Here is a 22147-nt window from a genome sequence, read left to right as displayed (position 1 = left end):
CAACGAAGCTATCTGGGAGTTATTCTGGCCACTTCTGTCTGTTAAATAAACGCCATGTCTAAGCCATCATAGAGTTCTGTTGCCAATCATATGCACATTCATATGCCCATCTGATTCTCCCCTGTGACCACTTTAGTCCAAACCATCTTCTCAGCTAGTTTTCATGTCTTCCTTCAAAACCTTCTCCAATGCCATTCTTCCAAAACTTCTAAAACCACCCAGCTCAAAGGAGTTCCTCCTGTTATTCTATCAAAGAAGCCTAATTTTTCCTTTATAACTCTTACTAAAATTACAGTTGCATATCCATGTTTTTCACTCTTTGCATATAGTCTTTCTTGCTGGATTATAATCTCAGTGAGGCAGGGACAGTGTCCATTTCCTCAGGCTCCCATGCCCACAACATAGCACAATACCTAAGACATGGAATACTAGTAGTAAATTATTCTCAAATGAATTAATAAGTTATAGCATGAATGAGCTCTTACTGTGTTGCCAATACTGTGCTACATATTACTTAGGAGTGGCAAACTGGTTTAAGATAACCATTTGTCCATGGGGGCTTATGGGGACATGGAGAGATACAAAATGAGTATAGGAGGGCATTTTCGTGTGTGGATAGAGGTGATCTGAGCACAATTATTTACTTGTGCAGGGAAAGGAACTCCATTGATGGAATATATAAGTAAAAGGAGAAGATAAAGAACGGGTTTATTTCCCCACCAGAAAAAATGAGGTGTGTGAACTAGGTGATTTGCTTTGATTATAGGATTCTGCCTCACAACTTTTTTTCTGAGCCCGCCCTGTGTAGTGACAACTCCCTTGATCTTTCTCCTTAGGTGTGTCAGGAACACATATGAAGCCTTGTTGGCGGAAATAGCATTCCTTTGGTAGGGCACCTGGGGAGAGGAAATGGCAGATTGTTTCCAGTTCTGGTTGAGCCCATTTTGAGGTCCCAGACGTGGAGACCCTGATCCTGTACCTCCATTGTTGACTGATCAGTCCACAACACACCCAAGATCATGAGGAAAGTGCATTCATTGGAACAAACAACACGATAAAGTTAACTGACAGATTCTTTTTATTAAATAATAAGCAAATAGTCTATATACAGTCTCTTGCCTGTTGCAGAGTGCTAACCCTGTTCCCGTGGGAGGCTGATGCATGTGACCAGAGTACAAATGCACAGCCCATTTGAATGCCCTGTGATATGTGAGGCTAGTGGGTAAGACACACAGCTCACACGCTTGGTCTCCATCACTGCACACACAGGAGAACACGAACCATTTCAGTTCACAGAGACTTAGGTGAAGAGTTATCGGCTTAATTTAAAATGCCCAGTTATGCCTTCTAAACATCTCTCCTAACAATTCAACCAGCTGTTACTCTTCAACACATGTGTCACTTTCTTTGCATTTGGGTCAAATTCAAACTGCAAAGATCCATTGAAGAAATAGTAAAACCCTGCAAATGCAGACAGGGGAAATAATGAGATATTTTTCTTCAAGTAAATAAATTTGGCAACACACAGAACTCAGAATAACAGATACCTTAAAGTAGAAAGTGTCTGTAGAAATTTACTATGTGCCAGGAACTATGCTATGGAGAAGGAAATGGCAACTCCAGTGTCTTGGCTGGAGAATCCCAGGGACGGGGGAGCCTGGTGGGCTGCCGTCTATGGGGTCACACAGAGTCGGACACGACTGAAGCGACTTAGCAGCAGGAGCAGCAGGAACTATGGTAAGCATTTTGCATGACTTTTATTTTCATTTCTTTCTGTAAAAGTCCTATGAGGCACATATATCTAACTCCATTTTACAGATAGGAAGTTGAGATTCAGACAAATTTAAATGCCTGCCCAAGGTCACTCAACAAGGAAAGGATGGGAACAGCATCCCACTCCAGCTCTGTTTGACAGCAGAACCAGGCTCTGGGTTATTAGGTTATTCCGCTTAAAATCAGATAAAATTCTCTGCATCTTCAGAAACTGTGTATCTTTACATTTTTCCTTCCGAATACTCCTCCTCCCCTTTGCTGACAAAGAAGCCTGATTCTCTGGCCTCAGAGAATCTCAGGGACTCTTTCAGAACCAGACGATCCTTTCTGACTCTGCCATCCTGGTGCTCAGGTTACCTTTCAATAAAGATCATCTATCCCTCCACCCATCTATCCCCGAGGAGGGAGAAAATCCTTTTTTTTTTTTTTTTTTAACTCTGGGCTCATGGAAAGTTAAATATTGGCAGCTGACTGACTACTCAGAAAAGACAGAGAAACTCTCCGTGGGAATTAGTGGTGGGGTGGAGAAGCCAGCTGGCCACTGTTCAACTTGGCAACACCACTTGAGGTGGTTTTTATCCAGCTTATTATACGAAGTAGTCATACAATTGATATGAAATTTGTAAGCTGAAATTTAGGGTTGGGAAGAGGAATCTGGTTAAAAAAACTGTATTAAATCCTTCAGCTTTCCTCTTTCTTCCAGTACTACAGAATGCTTCAAGTGCCCCACTGCCAACAAAAGGAGTGTCCTCTTACCAGATACTTCAAAAACAGCATCCACCTCTGGTTCAACCCCTGGAAAATCTTCCACTATTTGCTTTGGAAAACCTGGCTCCATGAATTGTCTCTTCTCATCAAATCTGTACCAAGTAAAAGAAACAAAGCTCAGCATTGCACAGAGGCTGTGTTATCAAAATCGGCAAAAAATGTGGAATTCTAATCAACTTTCCAAGATTTGCAAATAAATGTCAGGCATGTTTAGTGCTACAGAAATGTGTGACTTTAATGGTACTGCAAACTTGGCTCTTAAAATTGTATCTCTACCAGAAAGAGAGGGAGCATCTTGATCTAGCAGATGCTGTTTGCTACCATATTTCTTAGGTCTGGAGAGAAAGAATCTTAATCATCCTTCTATCACAAAGATGTGAACACAAAGTCAATCCAATCATTCATTTCAAATACAAATTTCAAGTTTTCTATCATATTTGGTTCAAATATGTTGTCACTGGGGCTTCCCAGATGGCGCAGCAGTGACGAATCCTCCTGCCAATGTAGGAGACACAGGTTCGATCCCTGGGTCAGGAAGATCCCTTGGAGGAGGAAATGGCAACCCACTCCAGTATTCTTGCCTGGGAAATCATGGACAGGGGGCCTGGTGGGTTACAGTCCATGGGCTCGCAAAGGGTTGAGCATGACTGGGGGCTGAGCATACACACAGGGACTCCCCCACAGCTGTCTAGAGCCCCACCGTTCCTCCTATGGGGGACGAAGGTCTAAGTGGAAGGCAGGCGACTTCCTTAGAGAAAGAAGATAATTACCCTAACTAGGATCATACAAAGTTATTACAAACAAATATTACCTCCAGTATTTGTCCTCTGCAAAGAGGTACGTTTTCTTCTTTTCCTTGTCAGAAAAGGCTGCGTCTATTTTCCTTACTGTTGAAGGGAGGCCCAGGGTATGGATGCCTCTTGGGTAACCTGCTTGCATCTCATTTCCTCTGATGGCCCAGAACTGATTTCCTGTTTTTATGAGAAAAAAACACAATCACACTGCATCTAAAACAATTGAGTCTTTGGTTTTGGCAATACTTCTTAGCACCTTTGATTTTCATAGTAGAAAAAGAAGCCAGAATTTTAGGTTTAGCAGCCCCAAATAGACATTAAACAAAAACTTGTAGGTTGAGTGAATGAACACAGACGAAATGAACACAGTTGTAAATTCCAAATGAGGGAATTTACAACTGGGCTATTTCTATTCTTGTGTTCATTTCATCATCTATAAAATATAAATAAAATAATGCCAGTCTCAATTACAGCTTTGTTACCTTTAAGCGATAAACCAGACAAAATTTGTTGTAGAAAAAAATTAGTCTTAATCAAGTTCTCTTAACTTCCTATTTTTACATTCCAGCCCCCTATGATGAAAAGACATCTTTTTTGGATGTTAGTTCTAAAAGATCTTGTAGGTCTTCATAGAACTGTTCAACTTCAGCTTCTTCAGCATTACTGATTGGAACATAGACTTGGATTACTGTGATATTGAATGGTTTGTTTGGGAATGAACAGAGATCATTCTGTCATTTTCAAGATTGCATCCAAGTACTGCATTTCAGACTCTTTTGTTGACTATGATGGCTACCCCGTTTCTTCTAAGGGATTCTTCTTGCGCACAGTAGTAGATATAATGGTCATCTGAGTTAAATTCTCCCATTCCAGTCCATTTTAGCTCACTGCTTCCTAAAATGTCAATGTTTACTCTTTGTTCAGTCTTTAGTAATGACTTTGTCATTCTATTCCCTACTTTAAACTAATTTGCTAGTTAGGCAATGTCTGATTGGTAGAAAAACAGATCACACAGAGAAGGTTTAAAAAGCAGGAGGAAATCTTTGGGAAATGGAAAAGCTGGTGATTCTAGGAGCCAGCTCTTTGTTCTGAGGGGAGGAAGAGCAGGAGCATTTCACATATCACCAGCCAGTCTTCCTTAACTCTGGCAGGTAAGAGCACACAGAACCCAGGAGCAGGTTAGGACCAGCAGAACTAAGTAGTGAACTCCAATATTTTTAAAAGTTCACAGAATTCTCTGTGAGTTATGTCCATTATAGTGTAGAAAGTAAGGGTCTTTTTTAAGACAACATAGACTCAATAACAGGATGTTATGTGTGAGGTAGAGTGTATCTCTTTGTTCTCCTGTGTGATCATAATCCTGAGATTGTGTAAACAAACAGACAGAAAAGATTAATCTGTATTATGTCACAACTTTTTAATGTTGAGACCACACATTGCAAATAAGAAGGATGTTGTCTGATGGGGGTCAGATAGCTTTTGGTTTTGTGGGGGTGCAAGGAGAAGGAAATGGCAACCCACTCCAGTATTCTTGCCTGGAGAATCCCAGGGATGGGGAAGCCTGGTGGGCTGCCATCTATGGGGTTGCACAGAGTCGGACACGACTGAAACGACTTAGTAGTAGTAGTAGTAGTAAGGACCCTACAAAAAGGCAGAGCCTGCAGGCTGAAACCCCAGGACGGCAGAGGCAGGGAGCCCCTGGTTTCCTTCAGCTCAGAAGAAAAGGAAAGGCCAGCATGCCCCACCTTCCCCTGCTGCTGCTGCTGCTCAGGGGCCTGGGGTCTCATGGGTTTCCAGCCACTTCAGACACACAAGAGCAAAACACGGAGATGGTCCAGGTAGATGGTTAATTTCACGTGCCAGAAATGCAAGAGCCCTACCTTCTCATTTTTCCAAGGTCAAGGGATAGGAGTTCATGGAAGTCTGGGATTTATTCTGGGATAACCATTTTGTCAGAAACAGATGCCCTCATACAAAAATAAAAATCTACTTAGATTGAGGGCAGGAGCAGAAGGGGGCAACAGAGGATGAGATGGTTGGATGGCATCACCGACTCAGTGGACATGAGTTTGAGCAAACTCTGGAGATACTGAAGGACAAGGGAGACCTGGTATGCAAAGAGGCAGATATGACTTAGTGACTGAACAACAACAAAATCTCTCTGTAGACATTTTTGGAATATAGAGAAAGAGAAAGCCAAAGAGAAGCATGCAGACTGGTTGCTCTAATTGTAATTCTGACTTCTAATTGAAAGTCTGTAGACCTAGCAATAGCATAGTTTCTACCACTGTACTGACATTTCTGTATCAACAGTAAGCATGAAAAGGGCTATGAAATTCAGACAGAAATTCATTGCAGAAGCAGATTTTTTTTTCCCCTCTTGACACTAAATCTTTAAGGTAAAAGAACTATTCTGTCACTACAGTGAAATGCTGGGAATTTTCAGAGAAATAAGAAAGATTTCATATCTTCTGCTTGAATTTTATTTATCAGAAATACCTACAAAACTATTACAACTTAGGGGTTGGAACCAGCTGATTTAAAGGGCAGAGAAACCACAGTACAATGATTGAAAAATTAAAGCAAATGCAGGAATTCTTTGGGATAAAGGTGACTGGCAAGATAGATGCTGATACCCTGGATATTATGAGGCAGCCCAGATGTGGAGTGCCTGGCGTTTCACCCCAGTATGAACTCACTCCAGGGAACCCTCGTTGGCAGAGCACACACCTGACCTACAGGTAATTAGACGGAGCCCCAGAGTGGGGACACTGTTTCCCACCAGAGCCGTGAGAAATGAGCTCTGACATGTCTGTGAAGGGTTGAAAATTACACCCCAGACCTGTCGAGAGCAGACATAGAGCAGGCTGTTGAGAAGGTCTTTCAGCTCTGGAGCAGTGCCTCACCCTTGACCTTCACCAAGGTCTCTGAGGGGCAAGCGGACATAATGATATCCTTTGTCTGGGGAGGTGAGCTCTTTTCTCCCCAAACCTTTCTGAACCTCGCCTCACACTTCTTTCAGACACACTGAGCTTCCGGTCAGATTTTCCCCTTATTTGAGGGTGCTGATTTTACGGGCTGAAGAAGGGACCCCTCACAGGTGAACAATGCCTTTTGGCTCCTTGTCCCTACTCTCTCATCTCTGGTAGGGAAGTCTAAATAGAAAAGGAGATTTATCTTTGCTGCACTTTGTCCCTCACAGATCATCGTGACAACTCTCCCTCTGATGGACCTGGGGGCATATTCGCTTATGCCTTCCAACCAGGAATAGGTATTGGAGGAGATGTTCATCTTGATGAAGAAGAAATACGGACCAAAGATTTGAATAGTGAGTCAAGGAATTCTCCCTTTCTATTTTTATTTTCCCTTTTCATGGCTTAGTGCAATATGTTCTGTTTTGTATAAAAGAATAAACCAATATTATGATGATAGTTAAATGTTTTAATAAAGATATGCTTTTTAATGGTGGTTCAGAAAGATATTGCAACACTATAGTTACAGTTAGTGATAATGTCTGAGGATATTGTTTCTACCAATGGCTGCCTCTTAAGGGTAAAATATGTTTTTGAAATTTTAAAATACTCTAAGATTACAAATGATATTTTGTATGTGTACAAATATGTACCAAAATTAAATAATGGTAACTTTTGGTGGGGTTGCTTTGGAGAATATGTGTTTTGGTACATGGTTATCCAAATTTTTATTTTGAATCTGTATTAGTTTATTTAGAATTTATATTAGATCAAGGTAATAAGCATTAATAGAATGCTGTTGTTTCTCTATGTAATCTTTTTTCCAATTTATTTATAGCTGGACTTACTAATCAATATTAAAATTTTGCATATCAGCTAATTTTTTCCCTTACATTTTATCAGTTCAATTATAGAAATTTAGACTTGAAGGCTTTCTAGTGTTAATTAATTCTTCTCTTATGATTATACACACACACACACAATCTCAGACCATGTCATAAACCAAACCACAGTGGAATTCTTGTGTGGTTTGGAGATACATTTGCTCTTTGTGGCCTGAACACTGTACTGCCATCTGCTAAAGACTGACTGATTCTGTTGCCCTTTAGATTACAACTTGTACTGGGTTTTGGCACATGAATTGGGACATTCCTTTGGACTTTCTCATTCTACTAACATCGGGGCTTTGATGTATCCCAACTGCATCTACGCTGGTGAAGTTTATCTGTCTCAGGATGACATCAATGGCATCCAGGCCATCTATGGTAAGTGAAGCTGGGTGAACCAGACAAAGGCTTGTGAGCATGTGTGCTTCAAATATAGCGGCAATGACCTGGGTCCTTGAAAGACTTTTCATCATATATATATATTGGATCAATGTAGTATATAAAACTTCATTAACTTCAGGATCTTTGTTTATTTTTTAAGGGCCATCTAATAAACCACAGCTGGTCCCAGGGCCACAAATCCCACAGCCCTGTGATAACTGGGCTGTCTCTGACCGTCTGGCTGGAATCAGCACTCTACACTCTGCTGAGCGTTGAGCAGCCCAGAGTCCAGACAGGGAAGGCCTCCCTTTCTGTGTGTGAGTGTGATAACAGGATAACATTTGATGCTGTGACCAAAATTGGTGGGGAATTGCTCTTCTTCAAAGACAGGTACAAGTTATAATTAATCCTGACGTATGTTTATAATGATTATACATGTGTGCGTATTTTTTTTCTTTTCTTATTCTTCAATATTATATTCATACATAATAATAAAAATCCATAAAATAAAAGCTCTCCTAAGTCCTGCTCCCACCACCCTCTGTGACACAGATATATGTAGAGCTTGGCAGAGGGAAGGAATATGACTTTCCAAGGGCTGCACGTGGTCCACGACGGAGCAAAATCTGGTCTGCCAACTCCGGACTGAAGCTCCTTTACCTAGCACACTCTGCAATGGCAAATGTGATGGTGGGGTTGAGGACAGATTGCTTTCTGACTGTCTGGCTGGAATCAGCTCTCTACACTCTGCTGAGCGTTGAGCAGCCCAGAGTCCAGACGGGGAAGGCCTCCCTTTCTGCCCATGTTGTCCTCCCATCCGCACAATGCCGCACTCCCTACCTGCCATCCGACAGATCCTCACTGTGCCCCGGAAGCCGTGAGGAGGAAAGAAAACAGCGTTTGAAGACCAGCCCCCAACCCCACCCCTCAGGCCCAACTCCCACCCTGCCTTCTGAGGGACTTGCTACTTTCCTCCCCAAAGCCTTACAGTCCTAGAGCTCAGTCTACCGTGTGTGGATTCAGAATAGAATGACCTCACACCTGGCTTCCTCTTCTCATCAAAACTGACTCACTGAGGGATAAGAGCATAGATAGTGTGATCCTCCCCCTCCAAATGAGAACTATCAGGGATTTTGGAAGAAGTCAACAGCTCTCTTTGAGCCTATAGAATGTTTGATGTTTTGCATTATCTTATGTTAGTATCTACATGAGATAAATGCAGGTCATCAGGAGGCTTAGTTATAAATCTAAATTACTTTTGTTTGTCAGTATCTGTACAGACATGGGAGGATCATTGATAAGAAACAGATTTTTTCCTTTCCTCCCCTTCCTCCTCTTCTTACTGTTTTTTCTCCTCCTCCCCCTGTCTTTTTCTCTTCCTCTTCCTCCTCCTCTGCTGCTGATGCTTCTTTTTCTTCACTTTCCTCTTCTTCTGTTTTAATGGAAAGCTGCCAGAATGTCAAAATACCTCTGTTGTGAAAAAAAAAAAAAGTTCTATTTGGCAGGAAGAGTTCAGGTGGGGTTGGACTAGGGTAATGAAATTTGGCATTGCCTGTGACCTTGAGCGGAGAAGGCAATGGCACCCCACTCCAGTACTCTTGCCTGGACAATCCATGGGTGGAGGAGCCTGGTAGGCTGCAGTCCATGGGGTCGCTGAGAGTTGGACATGACTGAGTGACTTCACTTTCACTTTTCACTTTCATGCATTGGAGAAGGAAATGGCAACCCACTCCAGTGTTCTTGCCTGGAGAATCCCAGGGATGGGAAGCCTGGTGGGCTGCCGTCTCTGGGGTCGCACATGGTCGGACACGACTGAAGCGACTTAGCAGCAGCAGCAGTGACCTTGAGGGAACCAAAACTTGGACAGGTCACTGATTTGCACAAGGTCCTTATCCCCTTGGGAGGAGGTTGAAGCAGGGACTGACATGAGAATTAGGAAGCACGTAGTTGGTCTGGAGGCAATCCCACGAGGCATGGCCGAGGAGTAAGGAACTGAGATAAGTGAGCAGAGACAACAGGGGTGTGCCAGTGAGCGGTTACAGCTCTGACCAACAGAGGCCCAGTCCCACTGCAGACCTTTGAAGTCCTCACAGAGTGCCCTCCAGAGCTGTCCCACCAAAGGGCAGGGGACCTGGGGTACCTCCCACCGACATTTCCCCTTGGTGGGTTGTTTGAGGAGGTCCTGAAGCCGTCACTAGACAGTGCCTTGGTGGGCACCACACAGGCCCAGCCTGCTCCTGGGCTGGGGAAAGCTCGAGGCTGAGGGGGATGATGGGGACCACCTGTCAAAGCTGCACATCTGGTGGTGGGCCCAGGGATTTGGGCATCAGGAGGGTCTGCTCCAGAGACTGACAAGGAGGGTGCTTTCCACGCATCAGCTTTTGTAGGATCCTTTTTCATTTCCCAAGGCTAGCTGGCTATGGGCTTCCATTCTGTTTCTGTAGTTTTGGGAACACGTGTGTCAGCCCACATGGAAGTCTCTGCTGTGCTTTTACTCCAGTATCCACAACTGTGAAATGAACACAACCAAACTCCCAGCTTAAAGATCATAATAAAGAATAGTTTAGTCTGAGCAGCTGTTGGCTCTTACTAGCTTTAGACATCTGTAGCCTCCTGGGGTAGAGAAGGCAATGGCACCCCACTCCAGTACTCTTGCCTGGAAAATCCCATGGATGGAGGAGCCTGGTGGGCCGCAGTCCATGGGGTCACTAAGAGTCGGACAAGACTGAGCGACTTCACTTTCACTTTTCACTTTCATGCATTAGAGAAGGCAGTGGCAACCCACTCCAGTGTTCTTGCCTGGAGAACCCCAGGGACGGGGGAGGCTCGTGGGCTGCTGTCTATGGGGTCGCACAGAGTTGGACACGACTGAAGCGACTTAGCCGTAGCAGCAGCAGCAGCCTCCTGGGGTCAACCTGCCCTGGATTTCTCATCCACTTCCATGTAGGACTTTTGTAGACAGGATGTAAGGCAGGTAAAGGACTTATGTTGGAAGTGGTTACTTTTGTGAACATTAGGCTTGTGTTCCAGAGATAAGAACATCTGTAAATCAGCCAGATTGAGGGAAGTTAGATACAATCTGACTTGTTATTTTCTTTTAACATACACACAGATAGATGTCTTCCACAAAATAGTTGACCTAAAATTTATTCCTGACTTCTAGACAGTACTATTAAATGGAGTTGAGATTGCTTACAAAGTTATTAAAAGAGATACATCGTATTTTTTAAAGGTAAATCTTCTGAGTTTTTTGTCAATATTTTTGTGAGTTAGATTTTTCATCAGTTTTTTAGTTGAAAATTAAGGGGGTACTGGATACTTTTTAAGCTGTGAATTTCTCTTGAAAGCTAAGAGTTTCACTTACCAAGTCTGTGACTCCATGATGGTGATTAAAATTCACGGAGTCTGTTTCTCAAAAATTTTAGTTACATATTACATGACTGCAATCATAACTTTTCTTACCGACTGATTGTGATACTAGAATGAGGAAGCTTTGCTGTCAGTGCATACTGCAAATGTATTTTAAACACATTCCACATTATTGGATGTATCAATCATATATATTGTATATTAATACATAAGTAAACTTGGTGTGGGTCAGTATATACAAATATATCAATATAAATATTGATTATGTTAATAATATATATGAAATGAAATATATATATGAAATAATATATATGAAATGAAAACTTGGCTAGGTCAGTATCTATATATTTATATGTATAGATAGATAAAGATCTCTAAATCAATATATAGACATACAGACATAGATATAGATACTGACTCAGATAAAATTTATATATATATATTTATAATTTATTATATGTATGTGTATTCCATTTCTTGTAAATGTGGCCTGAGTCAACATATATCTTTATATATAAGAGTGGAGACTTGTCTTGGGTAAGTATATGTACTTAGGTATTTTTATCTATTTGTGTAAAAAAGCAAACAATAAAAATATAGAGAGAATGAGAGAGGAAAAGAAAGTGAGAGAGAGTGAAACCAACTCAGGACACATTTACAAAAAATATTAATAGAACACATACTTAGATTATATGTATCAATATCTCTAATTCTATATGTATCTACCAACCTATGTCAAGTTTCCATATCTACAGGAATATCTATATACTAGTAAATCTATTAATATATCAATTCAGGCCACACTTATAGGAAGTGGTATATATACATATACGTATACATATATATATATGGAAACTTGATCTGGGTCCGTATACATATCTATATCTATAGATCTGTATGCAGATTTCTCTATATAGATATAGATGTCACATTTGTAAGAAATGGAACACAAATACTTGTTCTTTGGTGTTCTGAGCGAGTCCATAAATATGCATCACCATCTTAAGGGAGGTGTAGAGTGAGTCCCCCATCCACTGCCCACATGATAGATCTACATGTGATCTACAGTGAAATGATGGACAAAATGCTTGGATTTTGCCATATCCAGTCATTCTAATGACCAACTCTGTGTTCATTACGATAATGTTAAGCTCTTTAAAAACATTCAGGAATTTGGCTTTTACATGTACAAAATATAAAGACACTTTGACATGAATGATTTAATTAGTTTAAGGAAAGAATCTTGGAAAATATCAATTTAAAGTATATATCTTGAAAATAAGGATTTATATAGATGAAGTTTTTGTGAGGTGGTTATGTGTATTTGTGCAGGGATACTCTGCCTCCATGATTTAAGATAAATTACTATTCTGGGGTAACTAAATGAACAAATACTGAGTTTTTTGCCTGGACCCAGCTGAGTCAAGAGCTGAGCTGCCTTCCAATCAGATGCAGAAGTGTGCATTACCTGCCCACATCTGCAAGACCACTTGTGCCGACCCACACTGCCTGTGCAGCTGGAGAAGTAAGCCGGTCACACTAGGGATGAATGCTCCACTCAAGTGCACCTCACTTTGGATAAAGCCCTCCATCGATTTCTCATGAAGTGAACGTCTGGAGGAAACCCTGGCTACTGTCTTCTGGCGTGCGTGCTCAGTTGTGTCCAACAACTCTTTGCAACCCCATGGACGACAGCCCACCAGGATCCTCCGTCATGTAATTTTCCAGGCAAGAATACTGGAGTGGGTTGTTATTTCCTACCCCAGGGGATCTTCCCAACCCAGGGATCGAACCCACATCTCTTGCATTTGCAGGCGGATTCTTTACCATTGAGCCTAATCTGTCTTCCAGAATCCCAGGCAAATTGCCTTCATAGCCAAATTTTTAACTGACAGGCAGTAAATTTCGACTCTTTAAGGGAGATCAGATGCTGCCCAGTTACCCTAAGGACATCTACAGCTCCTTTGGGTTCTCTGGAAGGGTGAGGTAAATCAATGCTGCTGTCCATGAGGAGGAAATTGGAAAGATGCACTTTTTTGTTGACATGAGTATTGGAGGTAAAGAGAGACCCTTGGAGATCTTAGCACATCAAATCCCTCCTTAGTGGAAAGAAAGTTGCCTTTTAAAATAAACCACCACAATATTGTAAAGTAATTAGCCTCCAATTAAAATTAAAAAAATAAATAAATAAAATTACTCTAAAACTGGGATAAAGCTCCATCCTCTTCTGTGAATGGACGCAGCCAAGCTGAGTGTCATTTAGTCCCCTGCCTGTTGTCATCACACCACACCTGTCCTTGAAGGCAATGGACTTGCAGGATTGAGTTCCAGAGATTTTTTAAAGGGTTGGAGCCTGAGATAAAATTTGAATCAGATTTTTTTAGAACAGATGCCTCTTTAGGTATGGTCTAGGCTGTCTCAGTCTCCTATAATCCTGTTAAACCAGGACACTTTCCAGTTAAAATGCCCTATTATTTTATACCAATGATGAACCCACCCACAGTTGTTTTAAGCAGCCATTGGATTTCAGTACAGTGGACATAAAGGTAGCACCTACCTCTCAGATTTGTTGTGAAGATGAAATGAATCAAGTGTTCAAAGCACTTAGAACAGTGATTGGCACCTGGAAAGTTCTTTGTGAAAGCTAAGTGTTATTTGTTATTATATTAATCACACATTCTGATATTTTTAATCTATTTTTTATCAGTTCATGGATGCAGATTATCCCAAAGAGATAACTCAAGATAACTCATATCCCTGGGATTGGCAAAAAAGTTCATACTGTTTTCTCCATTTTTTACTGTAGAAATAGCATATATGCTATTACTTAGATATGAAAGTAAATTGCATTCATGAAAACTTGTATTTTTTTAAGAGTTCATGTGGAACATCATTATTCATCTAATATGATCATTACCTTTCATTTTATTTCCAAGATTTTTCTACTTCTTTTATGGAAAAGAGAAGTACAAACCTGATCCTAAAACTAAGCAAGTTTCTGTCCTCCTGAATACTAACAGCTGGTTCAACTGCAGAAGTAACTGATTGATGTCTCAGTTGATTGATTGATTCTCACAAAGGAGATGGAAAAACTATTTCTAACTCACCCAAGGAAGGTGAGTTTTCTGAGAAACTAGATATTTCAATATTTTATTTGAATCTCTAGGTAATAACAAGGCTGCTGCTGCTGCTAAGTCACTTCAGTCGTGTCCGACTCTGTGCGACCCCATAGACGGCAGCCCACCAGGCTCCCCCATCCCTGGAACTCTCCAGGCAAGAACACTGGAGTGGGTTGCCATTTCCTTCTCCAGTGCATGAAAGTGAAAAGTGGAAGTGAAGTCGCTCAGTCATGTCCGACTCTTAGCGACCCCATGGACTGCCGCCTTCCAGGCTCCTCCGTACTTGGGATCCTCCAGGCAAGAGCACAAACATATTAACACAACCTTGTTTAACCTCAGTCTGGACATATTCCATGTTGACTAGATCGCACTGCTTTGTGAACTTATACAGCTTAGTTTTAATTGAGTGCTGAGCACATCAAGGTCATAGTTTATCTTCAGGTTTTCACAGAGCAAAACTCTTCACCAATATTCTACGATAGTTCAGTAATTACATTTCTCATAGTAACTACATTCTCAAATATTATGTCTCTGCACCTGCATGCTCAGTCACTTCAGTCGTGTCCAACTCTTTTCAACCCCATGGACTACAGACTGCCAGGCTCCTCTTCCATGGAATTCTCCAGGCAAGAATACTGGAGTGGGTTGCCATGCCCTCCTCCAAGAGATCTTTCTAACACAGGGATTGAACCCGCATCTCTTGTGTCTCCTACATTACAGGAAGATTCTTTACTGCTAAGCTACTGGGAAGCCCAAGAACAAAGTAGGTGCTCAATAAAACATTTTAATAAATGTATGCAGAATTGATGCTGGATGCCAGCAAAACTTGGAAGTCAATAACAAAGTGTGTAGTCAGTTTGACCAACTATGAAAGGGCTCCTCTCTCTGTCCTTCCTGCCAAGATACTAGAAAATTACAGACACGGCAGCAATCCCAGAAATTATTAGAAGCTGAGAGAAAATTTCTGAGTGGTCCATCATGGGAGGATCCACTGATGAGCATGAGAAACAAGAGCCGCTGGGTACAGACTTTTATCACCAAACACCATGTTCTGAGCTGCTTGCATTCCATCCCAGTCCCTAAATTGGCGAAGAGAATGAGCCAGGACCCAGATTTAACTCATCTGAAGAGGCCGGGGAAACTACAGCTCATGGAAACATGAAATCACAGGAGGAATATGTACTTGGAATGCATATGTATGACAAAGGACTTTCATCTAGAATATGTTAAAAGGGCCCTACCAACTGTTAATAAAATGACAAATAATCCACTTAAAAACATACAGAGGTCTTAGATTTTTTTGCAAAGAAAGACATATAAATGATCAATAAACACATGAAAAATGTACTTACCATCAGTTATCAAGAAAAAAAAAATTCTCATAAGGTGCTATATAAAGCCACTAAGTGAAAGTCGTTCAGTCATGCCTGACTCTTTGCGACCCCATGGACTGTAGCCTACCAGGCTCCTCTGTCCATGGAATTTTTCAGGCCAGAATACTGGAGTGGGAAGCCATTCCCTTCTCTAGAGGATCTTCCCAATCCAGGGATCAAAACCAGGTATCCCACATTGCAGGCAGATTCTTTACTGTCTGAGCCACCAGGGAAGCCCAAGAATACTGGAGTGGGTAGCTGACTGTAACCTGCTCTCTAGCCTGTAGGCTCCTCTGTCCATGGGATTCTTCAAGGCAAGAATACTGGAGTGGGTTGCCATGCCCTCCTCCAGGATAAAGCCACTAAAACAACTAATATTAGTAAGACTGACATCACCAAATGTTGATGAAAAGCCAAAATATCTACAGCTCTCATACAACATAGAAATTGCTCACAAAATTAATTTACTGAACCTATGATCTTTTGCAAATATTTTCCCGAGCTCAATGAACACATAATATGCAAAAAGCTCTTTCAAGAATGTCCATAGAATTTTTATTCATGATAGCCCAAGTCTGAGTCATGCTGCTGCTGCTGCTGCTGCTAAGTCACTTCAGTCGTGTCCGACTCTGTGCGACCCCATAGACAGCAGCCCACGAGGCTCCCCCGTCCCTGAGATTCTCCAGGCAAGAACACTGGAGTGGATTGCCATTGCCTTCTCCAATGCAGGAAAGTGAAAAGTGAAAGTGAAGTCGCTGAGTCTTGTCCGACTCTTAGCGACCCCATGGACTGCGGCCCACCAGGCTCCTCCATCCATGGGATTTTCCAGGCAAGAGTACTGGAGTGGGGTGCCATTGCCTTCTCCGAGTCTGAGTCATACAATAGAATATTATATAAAAATGAAAGTGAATGACCCACTGCTACTACCGGCACACCTCGTTTTATTGCACTTTGCAGATCCTGTGGTTTTTTGTTTTTTACCAAGTAAAGATTCCTTAAAATCCTGAATCAAACGAGTCTATTTTCCAACAGAATTTGCTTACTTTGTGCTGCTATGTAACATTTTGGTAACTCTCAAACTATTTCAAACTTTTGAAGTATTGTTATATGTGTTACAGTGGTCTGTGATCTTTGATGTTACTATTATAATTGTTTGGGGATACCATGAACCATACCTGAATAAGATGGCAAGTTTCATTGATAAATGTTGTGTGTGTTCTGACTGCTCCAATAACCAGCTGTTCCCCACCTCCCCCTCTACACAGGCCTATTTCCTGAGAACAACAATATTGAAACTAGGCCAGTTAATCCTCAACGGCCCCTAAGTGTTCAACATGAAGGCCCTCACTTCAAATAAAAAGCTAGAAATGATTCAGCTTAGTGAGGAAAGTACATCAAAAGCTGACTTAGATCAAAAGGTAGGCCTTTTGTACCAAACAGCCAACCTATGAATGCAAAAGAAGAGCTCTCGGAGGAAAATAAAAGTGCTACTCCATGAACACACACATGATAAGAAAGCAAACCAGCTTTATTCTGCTATCACCATACAGCACATGTGGGGACAGTGTGGTCACTTTCCTACATATTCTGGGAGTAACAGAAGGATGTCTACTATCACTGATATTTGTTCAACATAGTCCTGGGACTCTGTTCAAAAATTAAGACAAGAAAAACAATGATGGATATAAAGATGAAAAGGGAAGAGTCCAGATTACCATTATTTTCAGATAATTATATCACTTGCATAGAAAAGTCCAAAGGACCAAAACTCTTTAGGCAGAAATTTCAACATTTTCAAATATAACATAAACATATCAAAATTATTTACATTCCTATATACTCACAATAAAAAAACTAGGTAAAATGTAGAAAGTAAAAGACTAATGGTTACAGTAAAATCTACAATCTATATAGGAAATAATCTTGCAAAAACAGACCTTAAACTTTTAAATAAAATTTTAAGAGTTGTTAGAGATACACAAGAAGCCCAAACACCATATTCATGAATGAATGACCTGATACTCTAAAGATAATCCTTTTCCCAAAATTAACTTATAAATACAATGAAACTTCAATGAAATCCAAACCGTATTATTTGGAAAACAAAAACTGATTTTGAAGCTTTTGTGAAGGAATAAATACAAACAAAAAGCTACAGATTTTAACAAAGCATAAAGATAGAGTTGCACCAGACATTAAGATATCTCATAAAACCATTATAAAACTAACATAGGAGCAGAGATAAGAGCTTATGGAGCCAGATATGAGTCAAGAAACATATCCTTGATATGATAGAGGAGGCATCACAATTTAGAAGGAAAACAAAGAGTAGTAAATAATGCTTAGAGAAAACTGGTATACTATATGGAGAAGATAAAGGTGGATTCTCTTTCCCATTCAGTGTTCATGATTAATGCTCTTTACCATGTATTGGCTTGGCCAAAAAGTTCATTCTGGTTTTTGTAAAATGTTACAAAAAACCCAGACACACTTTTGGCCAACGAAAAGGTAAGTTTTCATTCCAGTCCCAAAGAAAGGCAATGCCAAAGAATGCTCAAACTACCGCACAATTGCACTCATCTCATACGCTAGTAAAGTAATGCTTAAAATTCTCCAAACCTGGCTTCAGCAATATGTGAACCGTGAACTTCCAGATGTTCAAGCTGGTTTTAGAAAAGGCAGAGGAACCAGAGATCAAATTGCCAACATCTGTTGGATCATGGAAAAAGCAAGAGAATTTCAGAAAAACATCTATTTCTGCTTTTTTGACTATGCCAAATCCTTTGACTGTGTGGTTCACAACAAACTGTGGAAAATTCTTAAAGAGATGGGAATACCAGACCACCTGACCTGCCTCTTGAAAAACCTGTTTGCAGGTCAGGAAGCAACACTTAGAACTGGACATGGAACAACAGACTGGTTCCAAATAGGAAAAGGAGTACGTCAAGGCTGTATATTGTCACCCTGCTTATTTAATTTATATGCAAAGTAAATCATGAGAAACACTGGGCAGGAGGAAGCACAAGCTGGAATCAAGATTGCCGGGAGAAATATCAATAACCTCAGATATGCAGATGACACCACCCTTATGGCAGAAAGTGAAGAGGAACTAAAAAGTCTCTTGATGAAAGTGAAAGAGGAGAGTGAAAAAGTTGGCTTAAAGCTCAACATTCAGAAAACTAAGATCATGACATCTGGTCCCATCACTCCATGGCAAATAGATGGGGAAAGAGTGGAAACAGTGACAGACTTTATTTTCTTGGTCTCCAAAATCACTGCAGATGGTGACTGCAGCCATGAAATTAAAAGACACTTACTCCTTAGAAGGAAAGTTATGACCAACCTAGACAGCATATTAAAAAGCAGAGACATTACTTTGTCAACAAAGGTCCATTCTAGTCAAAGCTGTGGTTTTTCCAATGGCCATGTATGGATGTGAGAGTTGGACTGTCAAGAAAGCTAAGCACCGAAGAATTGATGCTTTTGAACTGTGGTGTTGGAAAAGACTCTTGAGAGTCCCGTGGACTGCAAGGAGATCCAACCAGTCCATCCTAAAGGAAGTCAATCCTGGGTGTTCATTGGAAGGACTGATCCTGAAGCTGAAACTCCAATACTTTGGCCACCTCATGCGATGAGCTGACTCATTGGAAAAGACCCTGTTGCTGGGAGGGATTGGGGGCAGGAGGAGAAGGGGACGACAGAGGATGAGATGGCTGGATGGCATCACCGACTTGATGGACACGGGTTTGGATGGACTCCGGGAGTTGGTGATGGACTGAGAGGCCTGGTGTGCTGTGGTTCATGGGGTCGCAAAGAGTCGGACACAACTGAGCAACTGAACTGAACTGAACTGAATCTGCTGGCCACAAGGAAGGATTATATTGATACTTCCTATCCTACTTGCAGTAGGTGGAGCCACATCACTAGCTCCAGGCAATGAACTGTAAGTGGTGGTGACATGTGGCTCTTCTAGGATGGGAACATTTAATTGCCTGCACAAAACCCTTCAGGTGTCTTTTTCCATCCAACATAGCAACTGATAGAACTCAAAACTATGGCTCCTCTGGGAAACGGGGTTACTGCCACAAGCAGAGGCCCTCTGTCCAACCACGATGGTTGCATAGCACGAGTAAGAAGTAAACCTTTGTTGTTTTAAGAGACATTAAAGGATTCCGGGCTTACAATCACAGAATAATTTAACCCATCCTCTCTGGTATAAACCATGTATAAAATTAAACTTTGAATGGATTTAGGAATCTCAGTTTTCTTGCAGGTTCTTCTGAACCTCATTTCTGTTGATGGTAAGTAGTCATCAAATATTCAACTGTTATTTAGCAGACTCAAAAGATTTTCCTTTTACCAGCAAATTGTGCAAACTGTCCAAAGCAAATTGTGGCATGTGTGACAACCAGTGTGTCCATCAGTTCAGTTTAGTTCAGTCACTCAGTTGTGTCCGACTCTCTGCTACCCCATGAATTGCAGCACACCAGGCCTTCCTGTCCATCACCAACTCCCAGAGTTCACTCAAACTCACGTCCATCAAGTCAGTGATGCCATCCAGCCATCTCATCCTCTGTCATCCCCTTTTCCATAGATGACCCCATAGTGGCCTTCTAAAGCTGCTCCCCACAACATCACATTAAAATGTTCCTCTGTTAATGGAGGCCAAAACTCTGTGCTTAGGGAGTCTGTGGGGTTTCACATTCTCTGTTCTCACCTACAGCAAATTACACTGTATTAAGCCTTGGTGAGTCCCCAACTGCCTTGTTCAAACCTTCACTAAAGGAGATAATGGCCACCTGTGTTCACATTTGTTTCGGACTACTGACCTGATAGCTCAGTTGGTAAAGAATCCACCTGCAATACAGGAGACCCCAGTTCAGTTGCTGGGTCAGGAGGATCCCCTGGAGAATGGATAAGCTACCCACTCCAGTGTTCTTGGGCTTCCCTTGTGGCTCAGTTGGTAAAGAATCCGCCTGCAATGCAGGAGACCTGGGTTCAATACCTGGGTTGGGAAGATCCCCTGGAGAAGGGAAAGGCTACCACTCCAGTATTCTGGCCTGGAGAATCCAATGGACTGTATAGTCCATGTGGGTCACAAAAAGTCCAACGACTGAGCAACTTTCACTTTCACTTCCAGTTTTCACTGACCTGATCAAACTGCTCAGTGCCTAGATGGACTCTGCGTGCCCTCTAGTGGTGTTATATGCACATGACCACCGCTGGCTTGGCTAAGAGTGATAGGTCTGTCTTCCCTGACTTTACTAGGCCTTGTTTGCTACTCTACAGGGGCTTCCTTGATGGTTCAGGCTGTAAAGAATCCACCTGCAATGAGAGACACCCAGGTTCAATTCCTGGTTTGGGGAAGATCGCCTGGGTAAGAGAGCAGCTACCCACTCCCGTATTCTTGCCTGGAGAATTCCATGGACGGGGGAACCTGACAGGCTACAGTCCCATGGGGTCCCAAAGAGTCAGACAGGACTGAGCGACTAACACACACACACTACACCACATAGCCTTGAAGCATTTGGTATTTTACACTCAGGACACACTATAGTCCTGGAAACTTGTTCTATATCTAATAATGATAATTAATCTTTAGCATTAAGACATAAGAAAATATCTGGATAGAGACATATCAAGATGTTAACAGTGGTCACCTCCTGAGGAGGGAAGCTGAATGAGTGAGGGGCTGCATTTCATACTTCTGAGTGTTTTTTATGTTGTTTGTTTGCTTGTTTAAACAAGTGAGCACATGTTCCTGCATTATTTTTAAGTAAACGACTTTTAAGATAAGTCTTTGGACTAGCCCTTTATGGTTTATAGTCTGCTTTTGGTCTGTTACCTCCTTGGAACCCATGGCTATCCTGCGAAGTACTTTCCTATTTAGCTGTCAGAGAACTCTTACTGTGCGACATGTGCAGGCACTTTCCAGGCAAATCTATGTTTAATCTTCACAACATTCCTACCATGTAGGTGTTATTGCCACCATTTTACATGGGAGGAAATTAAGGCATAGGGATGTGAAGCGACTTGTTCAAGGTTCACAGCTGTAAGTGGCCAGAGGCACGAAATAGAAGCACAGAGACGAAGGAGCCTGTCCAAGGGCAAGCAAGTGGAAGAAAGGGATCAAACCCGGGTCTCCAGACTTCCCCTCCCAATCAAAAGATAAACTGGCTACCTGTGGGGCCCTGGCTTCACTTAGGCTTCCTCTGAAGTTCTGTCCTCACGTGCTAGGCAAGCACGCTTGCATAATTTAGAAGAAAGAAGGGTCAAAATATTCCTATGGGGACCTTCAGTTCAGTTCAGTTCAGTCGCTCAGTCGTGTCCGACTCTTTGCGACCCCATGAATCACAGCACGCCAGGCCTCCCTGTTCATCACCAACTCCTGGAGTCTACTCAAACCCACGTGCACCGAGTTGGTGATGCCATCCAACCATCTCATCCTCTGTCGTCTCCTTCTCCTCCTGCCCCCAATCCCTCCCAGCATCAGGGTCTTTTCCAATGAGTCAACTCTTCGCATGAGGTGGCCAAAGTACTGGAGTTTCAGCTTCAACATCAGTCCTTCCAATGAACAACCAGGACTGATCTCCTTCAGAATGGACTGGTTGGATCTCCTTGCAGTCCAAGGGACTCTCAAGAGTCTTCTCCAACACCACAGTTCAAAAGCATCAATTCTTCGGCGCTCAGCTTTCTTCCCAGTCCAACTCT

General features: G+C 41.8%; 2 protein-coding genes across 2 annotated transcripts; one reads left to right on the top strand and one right to left on the bottom strand.

Moving 5' to 3' along the window:
- Positions 1-1060: 1060 nt before the first annotated feature.
- LOC123465014 (stromelysin-1-like) lies at positions 1061-3510 on the bottom strand. Its single transcript, XM_045163037.1, has 3 exons — positions 3353-3510; positions 2530-2633; positions 1061-1461 (listed from the first exon to the last, which is right to left on the bottom strand). The coding sequence occupies exons 1-3, from the start codon at positions 3478-3480 to the stop codon at positions 1361-1363; spliced, it is 333 nt and encodes a 110-aa protein (XP_045018972.1). The 5' UTR covers positions 3481-3510; the 3' UTR covers positions 1061-1360.
- Positions 3511-4947: 1437 nt separating this feature from the next.
- Positions 4948-9838, top strand: LOC102402661 (interstitial collagenase). Its single transcript, XM_045162865.1, is given in 7 exon segments — positions 4948-5173; positions 5829-6076; positions 6156-6304; positions 6538-6663; positions 7417-7572; positions 7827-7965; positions 9631-9838. Coding segments are annotated over 7 exon segments (1128 nt in total). The 5' UTR covers positions 4948-5071.
- Positions 9839-22147: the final 12309 nt, after the last annotated feature.

The sequence above is a fragment of the Bubalus bubalis genome, chromosome 16 (assembly GCF_019923935.1).
Source record: "Bubalus bubalis isolate 160015118507 breed Murrah chromosome 16, NDDB_SH_1, whole genome shotgun sequence".
Lineage (NCBI taxonomy): Eukaryota > Metazoa > Chordata > Mammalia > Artiodactyla > Bovidae > Bubalus > Bubalus bubalis.
Note: the sequence above shows the minus strand (reverse complement) of the source record. Positions and strands in the feature narration are given on the sequence as shown.